Here is a 19,648-nt window from a genome sequence, read left to right on the forward strand (position 1 = left end):
GGTGGTGCAGGTTTTGAGGAAGGTTTTCTGCTGTCGGTCTGCAGTGAAATGTCAGCTGCAAATCAGCCCCTCTGTGGACCCAGTCTAAAGGGGCAATACAGTTTCAGCATATAAAGCCTATTCTTTGTACAATGCAGTAATAAACGTTTGTGTAGCAATTTCTCAGATTAGAAGATCTCTGCTTGCTGTCCTTTATTAGAAGCCTTCAATGTTTACTTACAGGGGAAAGGAATCTGTCTTGATTCTGTGATGAAAACGTGTGCAGGGCTCCCTGTAGTACAGTTATCAGAGCTGTGCACCTATGTATTCAATCACATGACCAGGACAGACTACTATAGGTTTCTATTAAAAGCCAGCAAGCAGAGATCTTGAATACAGTAAAGAATTGATACAGAAAGTAGATTAGAATTTTGTATAACTTTTCACATTCTAGAAATAGCAGTAAATTCATTTGCTGAAAATGAAATACCTCTGAAAAAGGAGCAGATATCGCTTAAGGATCACCCAAGCCCGCATGCACACGGCAGGTCTGGATTTCAGCAGCGGAATCCGGCCCTGACCATAGGCGGTGACCCAGTGTACCTGTCTTTTTCTTCTAAAATCTGTACTGCGGATGGTCCGGCCATAGCGCCAAAGCACATGCGCAGTACAGATTTCCCCGCGTCATTGCTAGGCAATGGGGCAGGTCCCATGGCCATTCCGGAATAGCCGCGAGTTGGACGGCTTCCATTGACTTCAATGGAAGCAGTCAGTGCAGGTCCCGTAAGAAAATGGAGCATGCTGCGATTTTTCATCCGTGAGCAGAAACCGCAATTGGTTTCTGCTTGTGTGCATGAAGAATCACTTTAGCAAAGAATGCTATGGGCAGCATTTGCTGCTGAATCTGGAGGCGGTCGCCCACTCCGGATTGGGTAATTCAAATCCACCCGTGTGCATTCACCTTAAAGTAGATATTGGGGCAGTTTTACTAATCCTAAGCGCTGATTTGTTGGGTTGCTCTTTTTCTAGCTCACCTTAAAGGGGTTGTCCCGCGCCGAAACGGGTTTTTTTTTTTTTCAATAGCCCCCCCCCCCGTTAGGCGCGAGACAAACCTGATGCAGGGGTTTAAAAAAAAACAAAAAAAAAAAAAACGGATAGTACTTACCCGAATCCCCGCGCTCCGGTGACTTCTTACTTACCTTGCGAAGATGGCCGCCGGGATCTTCACCCTCGGTGGACCGCAGGTCTTCTCCCATGGTGCACCATGGGCTCTGTGCGTTCCATTGCCGATTCCAGCCTCCTGATTGGCTGGAATCGGCACACGTGACGGGGCGGAGCTACGAGGAGCAGCTCTCCGGCACAAGCGGCCCCATTCAGAAGGGAGAAGACCGGACTGCGCAAGCGCGTCTAATCGGGTGATTAGACGCTGAAATTAGACGGAGCCATGGTGACGGGGACGCCAGCAACGGAACAGGTAAGTGAATAACTTCTGTATGGCTCATAATTAATGCACGATGTACATTACAAAGTGCATTAATATGGCCATACAGAAGTGTATAACCCCACTTGCTTTCGCGGGACAAACCCTTTAAGTGACCATCGGCCCGTGCAAACAGGCAGTCATCCATCTATGAATGACTGCCTGTTTACTCTGAATGGAAGCAGGTGGAAGAGATTTCCAGCTCACGACATCTCCATTTAATGAGTGATTACAGCTACTGTGTGAAAGCACAAGTGCCCGACAGCCATCGTAGCGATTAAGCGGACGATAGTTGTCTTTTGTAAAAATGCGCCGATTTTATCTCAGTGGTTCATGCTGAATGCTAAATCTTGTGCATCTTTAGACATTTGTCTAACTGTACACCGGCTAAAGGTTGGCTTACTTTGTGCCGATATTTTGGTACATGTGACATCAAGCCATGCTCATTCTGCTAAACCATGCCCACTACTGGCCACAGAATGGAAGTGAATGGAACTGCGATTGAGCATTTACACTGCCGCTAAATCAAGAGTCATTCAGTTGCACCAGTCTCAGGATCGATGGGAGTCCCAACGGTCGGATCCACAGCCAGACATTTATCCCCTATCCTGTGGGGAAGGGATAAATGTCTTTACGGAAAAAAATTTCTTTAACCCTTTGAGAACCAAGGGACATTTGTCCCATAGTTTTAAACTGCCATCAAATTCGCATATAAGCCTTAGAGTCCTGAAAGGGTTAAGTGGAAAGAAAAAAAAAAAAATCATACTTGTGCAGATTCAAATCAAGCAATCAAGTGTCATTTCCCAGAGCAGTTCAGAATAAGAACGCTGCATGGAGTAGATTTATTAGCATCAAGAACACATTTCTTCTAAGATTTAAAGGGTTTGTCCAAGACTGGAAAAAAAAAGGTGTCTGCTGTTTTTCCAAAAAGAGCATGGGCTGTCTGGTAGTCAAGTAAATGAAGCTCAACTGCAATACCAGACACAGCCTGTAATCAGATGTGGCGCTGTTTCTGCAAACACAGCAAACGCTTTATTCTAATCCTGGACAAACCTCTAATAAGTGAGGCTCAGTGTAGCTAAAAGCTTAGTTATACTTTGTGTTTTCAGCAGAAAGAGGTAGGGATTAACAGGGTTTTCCCAAGACAAAAACCATCAGAACAAGGGGCCACCGTGTCCTCTTTGATAGCGGTCCAGTCACAGTGGCTCATTGCTTGTGATGCTGTGCCTTGTAGTTCCAGAAAACCCCCTAGGAGTGTGTTCACACAGGGCAATGTCAGCAGCATTTCCACATCCAAAACAGAGTCAAAATTCACACCATTGATGCAGATCTATAAGTCGAAATCAGGTGCGTATCCACATCTGATTTCAGAAGCTACAGAGCTCCTCTCCGAAGTATTCGGCTATCCGCGCATGCCTTCACCCAGTACCCGGCTGCCTGTACTGAGCACAGTGCCGCTGGTCAGATCATGCGGAAGTGCCATCACTAGTGGGTCCCAGGTACTGGGTGAAGGAGTGCGCCAACTGTAGCTCCTGAAATCAGCAGTGGTACGCAGGTGATTTTGAGTCAAAATCTGCACCAATTGTGTGGATTTTGACCCCAATTTGGATGCAGAAATGCTGTGGAATTTTCCATTAGATATTCCGCAGCATTTCCACCCCGCGTAAAGTTACCCCAAGAGACAGCAAGATCATGCAGCCATTTCTTCAAAGTACAGAACAAATAATATGCAGCAACTTATATACATCAACACATGCAGTGCTTTACAGCCACCGCAACCAGTCAGATCAGAGATTTCATTTTCCAACTAACATCAGAAAAATGAGAACTGGGATAGGATTGGTTGCTCTAGTAAAAAAAGAATAAAAAAAAAAACAAAAAAAAAAACAGCAAGGCAGCAAGTTCCTCTACTTATAGCATGCTATAAATGACAGATCCCAGGCCTGAAGGCAGCATCGATATGTCTGCGGTTCTGCCCGTCACATTTCACAGGACTCCATACAAGCCAAAAATGATGTCCTGTCAAATGACGGTCTTTAAAAACGGGGGCTAAATATAATGGGCAAACTGACCCGCTGACGTAACAGAGTAGTAAAATAGGTGATGGATGTCACCTCGTAGCCCAAAAATCCATGGTCTGATAAAGACTGCAATGGACACAATCTAAAATAAAAGTTATAAAACAAAATCACGGTAAGGCGAGGTGCAGACTACCGGTTTTCCCTGAAAATAAGCCCTCCCCCAAAAATAAGCCCTAGGAAATTGAAAAAAAAAAATAAAAAAATCTTCAATACTCACCTAACTGGCGGCGTCTGAGTCTCTCCCACTGGTCCCCGGGGCTGCAGCAGGCTGCCGTGTCCTCTGCATTGACACAGAACTCTCCTTCTGGGGACAGGGCTTTGAATACCCCGCCTCCAACAAGCGAATGCTGCGATTGGATCGAGCGCCAATCAGAGCCGGAGCTCAATTATTTACAGCAATTCAGTGAATGACATCACTGAATGGCTGCGATTGGATCATCGAGCGCTGGGGCTCAGCCAATTACAGCACTCACTTGCTGGAGGCGGGGTATTCAAAGCCCCATCACCAAAAGGAGAGTGCTGTGTGAGCTCCAAGGAAACTGCAGCCTGCCACATCGCTGCCGGAGATCATCAGCGCCAGGGACCCAGACGCCGCGGACCAAGGGAGTATCAGATTTCTACTTTCTTAAAATCTAATCTCTTCCAAAAGGTTTTAGAGGAATCCAGGGTGGTGATTGATAATGCAATCCCATACCCATCAATATGCAACGTTCAAGTGTCATAGTGGTTACAATGGAATGGCCTGTGGAGCGGGTGATAAATATTCACAGTGTTCATCTATTCCGTTCTAAGGACGGAGTTTCATACAACGATCTGTATGTGCTCACCCTATTAAACCGTTATGGATAGGTTAATTTGCCTTTCAAAATATACATTTTCTCAACTAAAACTAGTAAAATGAACCAGTCCACATACCCGACATATGCATTTTAACAAATCCTTTCACTATCCATGAAGCAATAATTCGGGGGCATCTTTTTGTGCTGTTCCCATTACTCATCTTGGAAATGTATGAAATACGCAACTGGGTTTTATAGTTCATGTCAATAGCAGGAGGCGCTCAATGACATTCACATTGATTTGACCCCATCAGTGTTTAAGGACACACCCAATTTATAAGGAGAATGGTAACACCCAGTTGTCAATTTATTCAGACATTTCCAGGAGAAATAAAAGAGGAAAGCTACAGTGCAGCATACTAAGAATTGTGATTTCATGGGTAATAGTCCTTTTACACAGAAGGATCATCATTCAGTTTCTCGCTGGATCGTGTGAATCTAAACTATAATAATTCAGTGCTAGCGCTGTCAGCAACTGAACCATGAATGATAATTCGCTTGCTTCTCATTCATCGCCCAGTTTGTGCCGCTCCGATCTGCTTTCCCTGATGATGTGCATTAAAGGGTAACTAAACTTCTTACAAACTTATGACACATCAGAAGTTTTAAATCAATGGGGATCTGGGGGCCAAGATATGGGGTAGAAGACAGCTGAAAGGGCACCTGATTGCTTCTGCCCATTCGTTTCAGCAATCGTTGGGGGTCTCAGAACCTGAACACCCACCAATCAAAACTTTTGACAAGTCGAAAGTTTGTAAAAAGTTTAACAGATCATATGTACTATATATAGAAATTCTATACGGTCAGAATGGACTGGTTACTAAAAACAAACTACAGAGAGTAAAGTTGTACATTCTGCTTGTTCTTCAATAGCTCCGGTCACCTACATGCACAAAAAGCAGCTATTATATGGACTTAACCAGTATTGACTGTGAATTACTGTCATGATTACAGCATAAGGCACTTTGGTCCTAATGCCATTAGTAAACCCATAGACGGCATACCCATGACAGCTGGTTTACCCAATAGCTTGGCCGCTACCAGTGTGTGTAGGTGAAACATAGATATTCAGGCAGACAAATAAGAAAACTTAATGGATCTGTTACAGATAGATAAGTCTTCAGTAGCAGCTTACAAATTAACAAACCAGTGTTTAAAACCAACAAGAGCAGCGTCTGCTACGTCTCTTCTCATATTCGGACCCATTCACAGAATGACTCTCCACCAGGGATGTTGTCTGCAAGTCTCATCCGTGCCATCAAAAGACATCAAACGTGGCAACGTGGACTCAATAGAAATGCTTCCGGCTACTTTCATGCCACTTGTTGTAAACGATGAGTAGTATGACTCCGACGAAGATCATGCCGATGAGCGAGAAGAAGATAATCAGAAAGAGCGCAAAACCACTCATGGACTCCTCATGATCATCCACTAAAAGAGCAACACAGAGAAGGTTTATGGTCAACAGAATAAACATACTTAGTGCAGACGAGGCTGTAATACCAAGGGACCTACTTCCTGGCAGCTTCATGTTGTCCACGCTTGGAATGAAAACCTCCTTGTCCATCTTCTCCTCTGCAGGCGTGCGCTCCACAGTGAGCTGGTAGAGCTTCAGAGAGATGATATCATGGTTGTCTGTGCAGAAGATACCGCATAGTTGTGATTAGGCCTCTTTCACACGGGCTACAAGATTGCGATTCTGTGCTGATGAGACATCGCTACAAAATGCATGTATGTGAAGCCCATGGTTTCCAGTAGGTTCTTTCACATGAGCGATGTTTTGTAGCGAGATTTTGTAGCCCGTGTGAAAGAGGCCTAAAGGCATGAAAACATGCTACAGGGTTTCCCACCCCCACTGTATATTACTGACTATTGCCGAGTCGTACCTGAAAGATCTCCAGTAGCTGCCGACGCTCCAAAGTAATAGCCACGTGGCAAGCGCACACCAGCAACATCGAGGCAATCCTTCCATTCCTGCTTTCCATCAATGTCAATCATGATCTGCAAATGATGTGTACATGAAGAGTGGACAAGCAATTTGGCAAGAACTGAATATTAGATAAACCACACTCGTTAATAGTGCGCTTACACACGGCGGATTTGCTGAGTATTTTTCCACTATGGAGAAGAGAAAAAAACGCTACAAAAAAATCCTGCATCACTTGGTGAGGATTTTGAAGCAGAAGACTGCACCCCTCCAATTGAAAGGATGAAATCTGCTGCACATCGGTGTCAAATCCACATTAACTGGTGTGGATATTGCAGTGGATTTTTGTGCCGACACGCACAAAAACCCACATGTGAATGGAGCCTGGGGCACAAATCTGACACGAATATGAACCCTATTCTTTTTAATGCGGTCATACGCATGAGCGATTTACACACACACACACACACACACACACACACACACACACACACACACACACACACACACACACACACACACACACACACGGGGGGGGGGGGGGGAATTCGCACGTCGGTGAACACAATATCACGCAGTGTTTCGCAGTTAAATATCGCACTCGCCCGCCCGTGTGAAATTAGCCTAAGGGTACATACACCCAGATGCTGAAAAAGCTGTGCCCGATATTCTCAGGCATAACTCAGATTAGACAGGAGACGGACATTCTTTCGTGCGCTGTCCAATGTGCGAGATATCACACATTGACATGTACTATGTTTGTCTGATAATCGGACAAGAATAGAACATGCTACAATATTTTGCATTACAAAAAAAAACAAAAAAAAACATGCGTATACACCCAAATGTATGGGGGCTTATTTCTGCTCATTTAAAAAAAAAAAAAAAAACACAACACTATGGACGAAAAACACGTTTGTGTGCACAGTTTTTAACTTTCATCCAAAGGCTGCAGCATTGGCTGATGCTCTGATTGGTTAATCCAGCGCCGCATTAGCTTGCTGGAGGCGGGGGTGGTGGGGTACTCAAGCCCTGCTTCCAGGAAGAAATGCTCTGTCGGTGTGGAGGATGACACGACAGCGCCACAGACCATTGTGAGGAACAGAACGCTGGTGGTAGGTGAGTATTAACCCCCCTTTCCGAGCCAGCTTGCGAGCTTCTTGACTTGCATGCAGGCTCGTAACCTGATTTACGCTTAAAGCAGAGCAAAAATTCAGGAGAGACACACTGCGCTTGCAAGTCAAGAAGCTCGCAAGCTGGGCTACTCGTAAACCAAGGTATCACTGTATAATACTCTGAACAATTGTGTGATTGTAACTCGTCGTTTCTTCACACGACTTGCGGTGGGGCGTTTTCGGAGTGTCACTTAATCTGAAACTACATTTCCTTGCATGCATTGCATAATCTGCACAGCCTGTAGTGTGCACAGCTCCTTGTGTGTCCTGCCCTACTCTTAGTAACTGTTCATCTCCCTGTGATGACTGACCCAAAAAAATAAATAAAAAAATAATACTAAAACGTGATAACTTTTTTTTTCTTCACCGCCTGATACACTTCGGTTTTATCTACACATGTATAGAACCAGCTCAATAGCGCCTGCGCATTTCTTGAAGCAAAACAGAACAAGACCTGAATGGCATGTGGCTTGTGACGTCCCGTATACTGGGCAGAGATTATCGGCTAGCTGAACATGTACTCACTATGTTTCCCTGAAAATAAGCCCTAGTTACACTACGAGGAAAAAAAAAAAATCCATTACCTAGTAGGCTCGGTCCAGGTCCCTCCAACTGCTCTCCAGAGCTTCGGCACTGATCCTGCAGTCCTTGGCCGCTCGCACATCACCACTTTCTGGTTACGGGATTCATAAAGCCTACCTCCAGTAGGCAACGACTGCAATTGGTTCCTTGACCGCTGCTCAGCCAATCAATGCAGCGCTCGAACCAATTACAGCCATCACATTGGTTCATCGAGTGCTGCATTGATTGGTTGTTTGACCGCTGTTCAGCCAATCAACAGCTATTGTGTTGTGGAGGTGGGATTTATAAATTGGCTGGGCTGTGGCTCAGCCAATTTATAAATCCCGTTGCACAATGCGACAGCTGTGATTGGATGAGCAGCGGGCGAAAAATCAATCGCAGCCATCATGAATCCCGTAACCAAGAAGTGATCTACGAGTGGCCGAGGACTGGCGAAACCACACCGGAGCTCTGGAGCGCAGCGGGAGGGACCTGGACTGAGACAGCTAGGCAAGTATAAGAAGACCTCCCCAAAAATAAGACCTTGTGCCTCTTTTGCGTGAAAATTAATATAAGACAGGGTCTGATTTTTGGGGAAACAATAGTATATGAGTCATCGCAGCAAGAGGAAAACATTACATCATTTTGTAACAATGCAAGTTAATTGCAAAGTTGTTAGTTGTATCAAATTAGGATTACTGCCAAGTATATGTAACTTGGACGACTGTTTTAAAAGACGAATAATCTTAGAGTAATGGAATTAGTAAATATGCAGAATTTCCAATACTGTTATTCAAATGACAACGAGGGTCTTTTACATGGAAAATCTGGTTTATGTAGCCTTAACACCACTGATATGAAAGTCACCATGAAAACTGCTTCTTTACCGGTTGAATACGGATATAGAAGAAATAAGGAAACCGGGTATAATCTTACCGTCAGCCTGCGCTTTACATAGCGTATGACAAAGAAAGTGTCATGGTTGAGATTCCTAACCATAGCTGTGCATCCCCCGAGCTCAGTAGAACGGCCATCCCGGGTGTGATCGTAGGACAATGATCCATTGCTCACCATTGCCGACACGTAAGGAAATATACGCTGGTAAGAGAGAGCAGAATGACTTATGTAAGCTCAGACAGTAGTATCCATATCAGAGCATTAACCGACAAATTGTAATTAAGAGTCTACCAGTGGGGAAGAACAATGTTACTCCTCACCGATCTCCACAGCGACACTTCCAGCAGCGGAGGCCGACTAAAGGCCCTTTTACAAAGGCCAATGATCAGGAAAATCAAGTGTAAGCAACCAGCCGACAAGCTAGTAAATGCTCGTTTCACGCATGATTACATCTTTTCTGCGGCATCAAGATTGTTGGTTGGCATGAAATTGCCCTTTGTAAATAGCAATGTGCTGCTGACAAGGAAACCGTTTGTGCCCGAATGATTGCACCAACGATCGCTCAGACACACGCAGTATGGCTGATTGCTCCATGTAAATGGAGCAGAACAAATACAGAAAAGGCTGACTGATAATGAGCACATTCATTACCCCAGTATGCAAACTAATACCTTGAGGCAGGAGGGGTAACCGGTTCAAAACTTTCCTGGCCCTGCTTGTTTTAGGAGTCTCATCCAACCTATTTTTTTCCCCACTTGAGAGCCAATACATGAACTAAAATTCTATTCTTTAGCTCTTCCCTGTAAACTAGATTTGTTGTACATTATTTTCCGCTAGAACATATGGTTTGCGTTCCGTGCAGTAAGCCATAGCTGATGATCACTTCACAATGAGTTCAGTTTAGGAGGCAAAGCTCATCTTAGCCAGCGACTCAAGAAGCCGTACACATGCACTAAAGACTGAGAATTAATCCATGCAGAAGACAAACGAAGGGAAATGACAGTATAAGACGGATTATGGTCTGTGGGACAATTATGTGTGCAGATATACATGTGAGATTCACCCTGAACCACCCCAACCCAATCAGTACAATGGGTTATTACCACCTGTCCTGGGCACATTAGCCTGGTGGTCAATATCTGGTGCCAATCTGTGCCATTATACAGTGTTAATAAAGGAGTCCATTACATACCACTTGTCCTAAGCAGAGTGATCTTCAAATGATGGATTTAAAAAAAACTTGAACTATTTGGAGTAAATCCAATGTTCCTTGAACTTGCAGATGGTTAATGCTAGGGACACTAGAGCATCTGCTATTTTCAGTCTTGGGATTCAGTATACCGCTTAAAATAGCTGCCAATTGACAACCAGCTCTGCCGTTAAAGCGAGTCTTGCCGCCATCATTCTTCACTGTATGCGTCATTATTTGGCGTTTACTGATCCCCAAGTGGGAGGGAGATAGCCATGTGTCATCAGGAGGACAATGGAGGGGGCATTTCAATGACAGAGTCCCCAAGAATGATGGACATTTGCTATTGCATACACGCTGTATGACTGCCCAGGAAGGATCAGACCTATCCGTGTCTGAAATCAGTGTAGTTTCTTCTGGCTTTCAACATGAGGTCAAGTAATTTTGCTTAAAAGGAGTAACTCACTAAATGGAGTTATATCCACAGGATCAAGGGTAACTAGCTGAATCGTTGGGGTTGTGACCTTCATCGATCATGAGATTAGAGGTTCTGAAGGTCCCAGTATGAATGGAGCAGTGGTTGACTCTAGACACTGTCCTCCATTCACCTTGATGAGCAGAGTAGGAGCCATATACAGAATAATGGCCATACACAGCTAAGCAAAGGAAGCACTACAGCCCCTCTCCACTCGCAGCCGATTTCCACTCGTGGGCAGGGGAGAATCTTTTATCATAGCATGTCTATGGACGGATATTGCGGCGGGTGTAGGACTGTGAATTCCGCAGCGATAATCCATCTGTGGGCATTGGGCCTTATAGATGTGAGGATACCAGTAGTGTTAATTTTTCTTCTTCTTTCATATTACTATAGGGATACTTACTGAGAAAGAAAAATGGGGCGGGGGGGGGGGGGGGGGTATTGAAAACAAATGCGATTTTAAGAAAAAATAAATAACGCACAAATGTTTAGTGATGCCATCATCACAAATTGCGTTGCACTTCAATAGAAAAAGTCACACTTTTACAAGTGTAATATCAGCTGAGTTTCTCAAAAGAATATTGCGCATGCCAGTGTACATATTCCCCAACTTAAACGGAGTTCGAGGGAACCAGAGCACCCGATACATTAATAAAGCGATTAGTCCGAAGTGTTCATGCAGTGTCTCCCACCCTCTATCTGGACATCTTTATTAATGGTAGAGGAAGACGAGGCACAGGAAGCAGGCAGCGGCAGGAAACAGAAAAATGGTGGCAGTTAGCAGGTGCAGAAAATGTGAGGTTATGTCACAAGGGAAATATGGCAGCGGTAACAGCTGACTACGAAGTCACTAATTTAGCAAACACTGCATCCAGTCATACAAATAAAGGCGAGTATTAATAGAGGCGCTTATAATATACCTGATTCCCTGCGGAGTACCTTTTCTTCAGAGACGGCCGTCCAGAAGCAGAGGAGAAAACACACGCAACAATACACAAACATTGCATCTTAGTAACAGACAGGGAAGAGCATACAGACGAGTTAATGCTAGCAAGGGCTTATAAAGGTTGGTTACTGGGATGATATATAGTCCTGTCACATGACCATGCTTATTACACACCTGCAGCATGCTTTGCTATTAAGTATCCTGCTCCATCACTTAGTTTTAGGCCATGTCTACATGGGACGGATCTGCTGCTGAATTTGTGCATGGAAAATGCGGGCGCAGCAAAGAGGGCGGCCTTTTCTAAATCTCTGCGGGAACGACCTGCACTAAATGCGTGCAGAAACGGATCTGCTCTGCGGATTTCAAATCCACAGCAAGTCAACTTATACGGCGGATTTTCAGTGTGGATTTCACCTTTTCAAATCAGGGGTTGAATTGTGCATGTTACTACAGAAAATCTGCTAGTGTGAAGGTAGCTTTAGGGTAGTTCCATAGGGGAACGATCACAATTTGGCCGTAATAAAATCGCATCATTTGTTTCTGCGATTTGAGTGTCAGAGCTGCTTTTTCTCAAACAAAATTGCAATTTTGCCACAATTTTCTCGTGGCGATATCACGATCGCCAGTGTGAAGGAGCCCCTCGAGTACCAATGTGAGAGTCTTTACAATGTTTGTTCACATCTAGAGGTCTTCCCCAGCTTTAAAAGAGCAACTACACTTTCAGATCACTTATGACATGTCAGCAACCTGTCTAAAGTATTGATCAGTAGGGTCCCACCGCTGATCGCCAGAATGAGGGGGCTACAGTGCACACCTGAGCACTGTGCCCCCTTGGCTATCTTTTCAGCTCCTCCCGGCAGCTGAAGACGACCCACACAGAGGTGTATACAAAGTGATGCACATCTCTAGGAGGCAGTCTTCAGCTTCCAGAGGCAGATGACAGCCAATGAAAATAGCCAAGGGGGGGGGGGGGGGGGGTGCAGAGCGCTTCCGTAAGTGCTGCAGCCCCTCATTCTAGCAATCAGAGTGGTCTTAGCAGTGGGACCCCCCTGAGCAATACCTTTGATATGTCTCTTTGATGCGTTAAGTGGTTACTCTTTAAAGAATAGCACCTAATAAAACTTGCAAGCAGGCAGATCTTCTGACTGCTCTACATCACACTGACGGAATACTGCATTTTTATTGAGGAGGACCTGTCGGCTCTTGGCATGTTGTAGTAAATAAGTACATTCCACTCAGGCCTCTTTCACACGGGCTACATAATCATCGCTACAAAACGCATGTATGTGAAGCCCAGGGTTTCCAATGGGTTCTTTCAGGCTACAAAACATCTCATGTGAAACAACCCATTGGAGACTACTGGCTTCACATACATGCCTTTTATAGCGATGATTGTGTAGCCTGTGTGAAAAAGGCCTAAAACTCATAATTCTGGAGCAATTTTTTTCTGCATCGTCTCATCCCACTATTATCCTATCTGGAAATGCACAAACAAATGGACAACAGGGTGCTGTCCAATGAGTGCTGACAGAGCAAGTATAGGACACGTCCTATGGACATAGGGAATGGTAAAAGCCAGTTGTCAATTTATTCGAATATAGCTAACAAAAGTCCGGACCAGATGTGAAGCACAGCTGGGCAGCGGTCTAGGGAGTCCTTCTGAAGACGGTGCCAGCCTAGGACAGCGGTCAACCACAGGTTTTATAAGTGTATTATATATAATATCTTTGTATGATGTGTTATACTGACATATGCTGGAGAAAGGCGCATTACCGCGCCAAAACACGTTGCATTTTTTCCATTAAATAAAATCATGGCTATTTAGCCTATCATCTATAAGGCCTGATCTCTTCCCGATCTACTGAGCGCGGAGATTTTTCTTTTTTTAACCTGCTTTGACTTGCACTAGAAGGCACTAGACTTGCACTATTCAGTGCTTTTTCCCTCCTGACAACTCTCCAGATCCTCTGATTAAGACGGGAACGGTGCCACGGCCAACACCTATACAAGGCAAACCGGGACAAGGAGGTGCTAGCGGGCTGCCCTTACCATAGGAGCTCCGGCTTGGCACCAGGTGAGTCCCTATCATCTATTTAAATGACAAACAATATCAGATGCCACTATATCTGAGGCGCTGCTCATTTGTTTTTGTCTGTAGAGTTCTAAGGGCTTATTTACACGGGCAACATTAATGCCAGTGTTCTGTTTGAGCATGGAACTGACAGAACTCAGACCCATTAAAGTCAATGTGTTTGTTCACATGAATGGTTTTTTTTTTTTTTTTCACAGACGACTGAAAAATGGATTGCGCTCCGATTACACTCAGCTTCAAAAACGCGAAAATGGATGTAAAATGCACGTACACTCACAGTGAAATTAGTCAGTTTTTTCACTGACCAAGTGTACACTTGCCTGTGTGAGTAAGGCCTATGAAAGCCTAAAACAGACAGACAGGACCCATCAGCGCTCTTGAAGTAGGAAGAGTGCTATAAAGTTTAGGGCTCTTTCACATGGGGGAATTTGCACAGCTAACTTACACGTGCAAAAAACGCTATTAGAACCAATTCCCTGCTGCGTGAAAAGCTAGGACCTGACCTATCTCTGGTGCACGATGCGCATGAGTTTCTATAGAAACTATTGGAGCTGGACAAAAAGGGAGGGGGGAGGGAGTGATGTCATGTGCTAAACCCAGAAGCACGTTTTAAATGTCCCGCTGTATGCTCCTGTTAGTCCCTGCAGGGATGAGAGGACTCCCCAGGGGTTCCCTTTATCTCCACAGGGATAGAGAGAGAGAGGAAAAAAAAAAGGAATTCACCAGCACCCGGGGATTTCCTTCTCCCCTGCAGGGGAACCCATCTCTCCCTGCAGTGGGGATATCCCTCCAGCCCTGCTAAGCTGAGAAGGGGGCTCCCCCAGGGCTTTCCTTTATATCGCTCTCTACTTCCGGAGCAGCAGCGCTTTTTTAAAGCCACACACAGCTCCCAATCAGGCGAAAGAGCAATTTCATCGCTAATCAAGCTCGGGACTTGCTAGCGGGAAATCGTCCATTCACATGATTTCTCGCAGCTAACTCCTGCGTGATTTTCTCACCCATGTGACAAAGCCCTTACATTGAAAGCTACATTTTCTAATATCGCCTTTGTATTCTCTCTCTCCTGATGTACTGTAAGATTTTTTTTTGTGTGTGTGGCAATTTTTGGACTTGTTTAAACACACACACATGAAGGAAGCCCAGTGGAAAAATATTTTATATGGTGCTGCTTAGTCTGAAGCTGCTACTGGACACGCTGTCCTGTGACTTGTATAACAGTGGAGTGCAGTTAGGGCTCCTACCCACTTGCGTCTTTTTAACGCTGCGATATCGCTGAGTTTTTTTTTGGTTTTTTTTGCGATTGTCAATGGGACTTTCTAGTGTTAAAAACGCATTGCACAAAAGTTGCAAAGCACCAACTTGCGATGCGTTTTTAACATTAGAAAGTCCCATTGACAATCACATAAAAGAAAAATAAAAAAAGACGCAGCGATATCGCAGCATTAAAAGAAAAAAAAAAACCCAAGTGGGTAAGAGCCCTTAGGCTAGCTTCACACAGGCAAGTCCGATATCGTGCTCGCCAACATGCGATTTCCCCGCAGATGCGAGGCTTTTTTTTATATATATACACACACACACACACACACACACACACACACACACACACACAAAACCTTGCATCACTTCAGGGAAGTAGGAGCACTTAGTTTCTCCCATTGTTTTCAATGGGGAAACCTCGCATTGCACCGCATGCACCTAGTACATGATGCAATGCGGCACCAGCCAACCATAGGACATGTCGTGATCTGTTACCTGCATCGGGGTCTGGGGTAAAAAAAAAAAAATGTAATCATGTGTATGACCCCGTGTGCCCCGCAATGAGCTAATCTCGCGCGATTGTCTCGCCCACATGAAGCCAGCCTTAGTCTGTCCAGGTTACTGAAGCAGCCTAAGAGCAAAACGACACGCCGTACACCAAGAAAGTCATGTAAATCTGCAGCAAGAGGCGTCTCAGAACAATACTTACTTCATGCTGCTTCTCCTCGTTTGGGTAGGTGTCCACAAACACTCCAAGACCCACAAAGTTATTTTTACTTCCAAACACAGAGCCTGTAACATCAGATCGGTAAAGGTCAGGTTAATGAAGCACATTGATCAATGCAACTTTAAGGTGTCATCCAGGATCATGAAAAACATGGCCGCTATCTTACAAAACTAGCTGTATGGGCTCTTATAGCGCATGCCCATTCAATTCAATGGAGCCGAGGCACAATACCAGACATAACCCATGGACGGGGTGGCGACGTTTCTCAGTTTTCTTTAATCCTGGACAACCCTTTAATGGAGAAGTAACTTCTAACCTGCTTGCATTCGATCCTTGGTGAACCAGATGGCAAAACCATCCCCATTTAGATTTTTCTTGCCCTGTCCATGGACTTTGAAATGAACCTGTAGCTCCCAATCCCGTAGATAGCAGGGCTGGAAATAAAAGATATGGCCTTTTATGTAGCAGGACTTACAGCCTGATATCACACACATATATAATCACTGAACAGGGACAACGTTCAATATCTCCCATATACACCGCATTACTTATGTGCTACTGATCCCGAATTACAGTCTAGAGCTAAAATCCAAAGTTAAAAATCTTACAGTATTAGGCCTCTCTCACAGGAGCATTATGTTTTCACACAAAACGCATCGCATGGGATGGGGAAAAAATAAAAAAAAATAAAAAAAAAAACACATGGCAACGCTGCATTGACGCAATCTAATTCCAGAAGGAATTAACGTTTTTTCGCCCATGTACAAGAGGGCATTGCGTGAATGTACGCTGCAGCGGCACTCATCAGAATGGCTCTATTTAGCTTAAATAGCTAATGAGAGCCAGCAGTCTTCTTTAACAAGTGTCGGACGCAGGTAAACTCCCTCCTGCAATTTTTGGTAAAAGATAGGTCATGGCCTATCTCTTTAACCTGTGAGGGGAGGAAAAAAAAAAACAAAAAAAACACAAGGGAATCGCCAGCAATTTGGCGATTTTCAGTCATGATTTTTTCCTCGTGGCTAAAAATGGCCCATGTAATGGAATGTATTGGAGCTCAATGCTTTACATGGTGGCGATTTTCAAGTGATGAGAAACGCTCGTGTGAAAAACGCCTTAAGTGTACAATGACTTGCACTCAGGCACTGTTTCCTTGCTACCCATATGTCCAGAAACATGAAGTAGTAGACCAGAAATGGCCGACAGCTATGGAGTACCAAACCATTTAAAAGGTAAAAAGAAAAACTGACCCATTCCAGTTCATAGCGCTATTCAGACAGACATACAGTCAGCGGGTCCAACTCTGTCTGATTTCCAGGAAGAGTCACCCTACCAATTCAAGGAACATGCAGGGAAAAAAAATAAAATGCACCCAAAAGACATTTTTGGGCACTCAGTTTTTCACAGATTGTTGTAAAGTGACACAAAGAGACGTCTGAGCCTCAATTGTTTTATGTGAAAAAAAAAAACAAGACAAAAACGGATGCCACACAAAAGTATTAAACCCCCACCAGACACACACAGCACACCGGACCGATATGTCAGACACCCTTTACTTACCATACGGTTCCAGACAGCCCCTTGCGTGCTCTGTAAGTCGGGGGTGAGGCGGACATATTGCGGGGTAACCAGCACACTGCCCATCAGGTCCCATAAGGATGAGGAAGAAGAGCCGACTCCTGCGGTACAAACAATAGTTTAGTGGCCTCATACTTTTCTCCTGTCGGCTCCCTGTTGACGGCTTAATAAAAGGACTTCAGCGCCAGAACATCTATAAAGGGAACGAGTCACTGGGTTTGACCTTGTAAAACCCTCTAGAACTACTTGCTGGCCATCGCCCGCATACCTGCTGTAAAGGCACTTAATACAAGGGCTCATTCACATGGGCATATATACACTTCATATTATGCACTTAGTTTTTATGGACTGCTGAATTCCCACTGGGGGATGCGGACCTGCAACTTTTAAGCGCATAAAAAAAAAATTTAAAAAACGCAGCGTGCCCCATTTTGGTCCGTATTACGGAATAAGATAGCCCACCTCCACTGACTGGAACAACTTTACATAGGAGCGATAGTCGCTGGTACAGCTGTCAGACACTGATGCTGTGTAACAGCTCTTCCACACTTGCGTTTTTCTTTTGTGTTTTAAAAAAAAAAAAAAAAAAAAAAAAAAAAAAAAAAAAACACAAAAGTCAGTGGGACTTTCTAATGTTAAGAACGCAGCGCACAAAAAATTTGCGATTTTTGTGCGATGCGTTTCTAACATTAGAAAGTCCCACTGACTTTCGCGTTAAAAAAAGCAGAGATATCGTGTGAATAAAACGTGCAAGAAAAAAAAAAACGCAAGTCTGGAAGAGCCCTGAAGGTACCTTTAGCAGCTCCCTTCTGTTGGAGTTGTGGGTCCTAAGCAGAGAACCCCCTGCATTGTCCGCAGGGATTCGAAGTGAAGTCTGTAACAAAAATCGTGAAAATCTGCAACATAAAACGAGGATTTTTCTGCCCGTATAAATGGAACGACAAATGAGAAGCGAACAAATCGTCGTTTGTAGTTCGCTCGCCGGCCGCGTTTACACCGAGCGATCGCAGCTCGCCGGCCGCGTCTACACTGGACGATCGCAGCTCCGCTTCACACGCTCCAACGCTGTTTCTGAACTATAATTGTTCCATGTAAAAAAAGTTAGCGCCAAATTTTGACTATTACACTAACTTCTAATTCACCAATATACCGGGGATTTTACGTCTTATCTGGGGCGACGGATCCACATAAAAATGTTTTGGTTTTTTTTTTTTTGATAGAAGCCAAATCACAAATACGACCGCCATATTGTAAAGCCACTGAGCATTACACAGATTTTCCGGACAATATCCATGGATCTGCCATATAGATTGGGTCATCAATGACTCATCGGCCAGGGTCCGCATCTCTGATCAGCTGGTTGGGCAGCCATGGTTGGTACGAAGCGGATCACTCCCACCCATGTAGCGTCGGGCGCTGGTAACTGCAGGCGCGGCTCCCATCAAAATCAATAGGGGCAACTATTAGCATGGCCGCTACTTCCACGCTTTGGGGCTACAAGCGGGCACCGCAACAGTGATGGGTCGCTGTCCTGACTGGCAGACCCAGCCGATGAATTACTGATGATCCATACTGATAGATCAATAGAACTTAACAGGAAAAGCCCTTTAAATTTTTGCCCACTGACAAACTTTGTGCGTTCAGACAACTCCATGCTGAGCCCAGCACACAGCAGAACTTCCAGTCACGTGTCCTCCTCCTTCTGCGGCACTTCCGCCCGTGCAGTATGGTCCCCTTCCCCGGGGGTTACCTTGGTAGGGCTTGCTCAGCGAGTGCTCTCTCTTCAGATACTCCTCGGTCTGATCGGCAGCCGTGGAGCACATCCACACAGCCAGCAGGACCACACGGCTCCACAATCGCCCCGACCGACAGCTCATCCCGACACTCCGCTCACCCACTGCCGCCATCTTGCTACTCTCCGCTCTGATACTGAAGCAAGCATTCAGAAGATAGGAAGAAAGAGCGGTGACCGGAAGCTGCCAGAGTGCTGAGCGTTACCATTGGCTATGCGATGGCCAATGGGAGGAGAGCTGGGCGGTGCGTTGAAAATACAGCAGCGTGATTGGTTGGTTAAGTACGAGCCTGGTTGCCTGGGTTACAGGCAGTAGTAATGTTTACTGTCAGCCTGTCTCTTGGGGGAGAGCTGTGCTGTGTGTTCTGGACCATAATTAGCAGGGATTACTCATTAGACTGCAGTAATTAGTGCTTTTATATAAAGAGCTGTGCGGCGGGAGAAATCCCATGTTAATCTACAGACATGATTAGTGCTTTCTCTGCCATCAGTGGCCCCTGAGGATGTTGGCCCGTTTGGCTTTCAAGACATGAAGAATATATACTGTATTCCTTATATATTTTTTCCACAGGTTGTAACTTTTTTATTTTTTAGAGCGCCATCACACGAGCGTATACGTATTTGCGCGCACCCAGGCGTTGTGTTTTTGCGGA

General features: G+C 44.8%; 1 protein-coding gene across 1 annotated transcript; it reads right to left on the minus strand.

The window, feature by feature from the left end:
* Positions 1 to 5,220: 5,220 nt before the first annotated feature.
* On the minus strand, positions 5,221 to 19,161 carry LMAN2L (lectin, mannose binding 2 like). Its single transcript, XM_066590008.1, has 8 exons — positions 18,954 to 19,161; positions 17,186 to 17,304; positions 15,945 to 16,062; positions 15,611 to 15,693; positions 8,979 to 9,140; positions 6,266 to 6,380; positions 5,895 to 6,014; positions 5,221 to 5,810 (listed from the first exon to the last, which is right to left on the minus strand). The coding sequence occupies exons 1-8, from the start codon at positions 19,108 to 19,110 to the stop codon at positions 5,668 to 5,670; spliced, it is 1,017 nt and encodes a 338-aa protein (XP_066446105.1). The 5' UTR covers positions 19,111 to 19,161; the 3' UTR covers positions 5,221 to 5,667.
* Positions 19,162 to 19,648: the final 487 nt, after the last annotated feature.

The sequence above is a fragment of the Eleutherodactylus coqui genome, chromosome 2 (assembly GCF_035609145.1).
Source record: "Eleutherodactylus coqui strain aEleCoq1 chromosome 2, aEleCoq1.hap1, whole genome shotgun sequence".
Lineage (NCBI taxonomy): Eukaryota > Metazoa > Chordata > Amphibia > Anura > Eleutherodactylidae > Eleutherodactylus > Eleutherodactylus coqui.

What these genes read in the sequence shown, in the direction of transcription:
- LMAN2L (XM_066590008.1), bottom strand. Translation starts at nt 19,110, where the DNA reads ATGGCGGCAGTGGGTGAGCGGAGTGTCGGGATGAGCTGTCGGTCGGGG. An exon ending in GCTGAGCAAGCCCTACCAAG is followed by an intron (nt 17,305 to 18,953) that starts GTAACCCCCGGG and finishes TTTGTACCGCAG; the next exon opens with GAGTCGGCTCTTCTTCCTCA. An exon ending in CAACATGAAGCTGCCAGGAA is followed by an intron (nt 5,811 to 5,894) that starts GTAGGTCCCTTG and finishes TTGCTCTTTTAG; the next exon opens with TGGATGATCATGAGGAGTCC.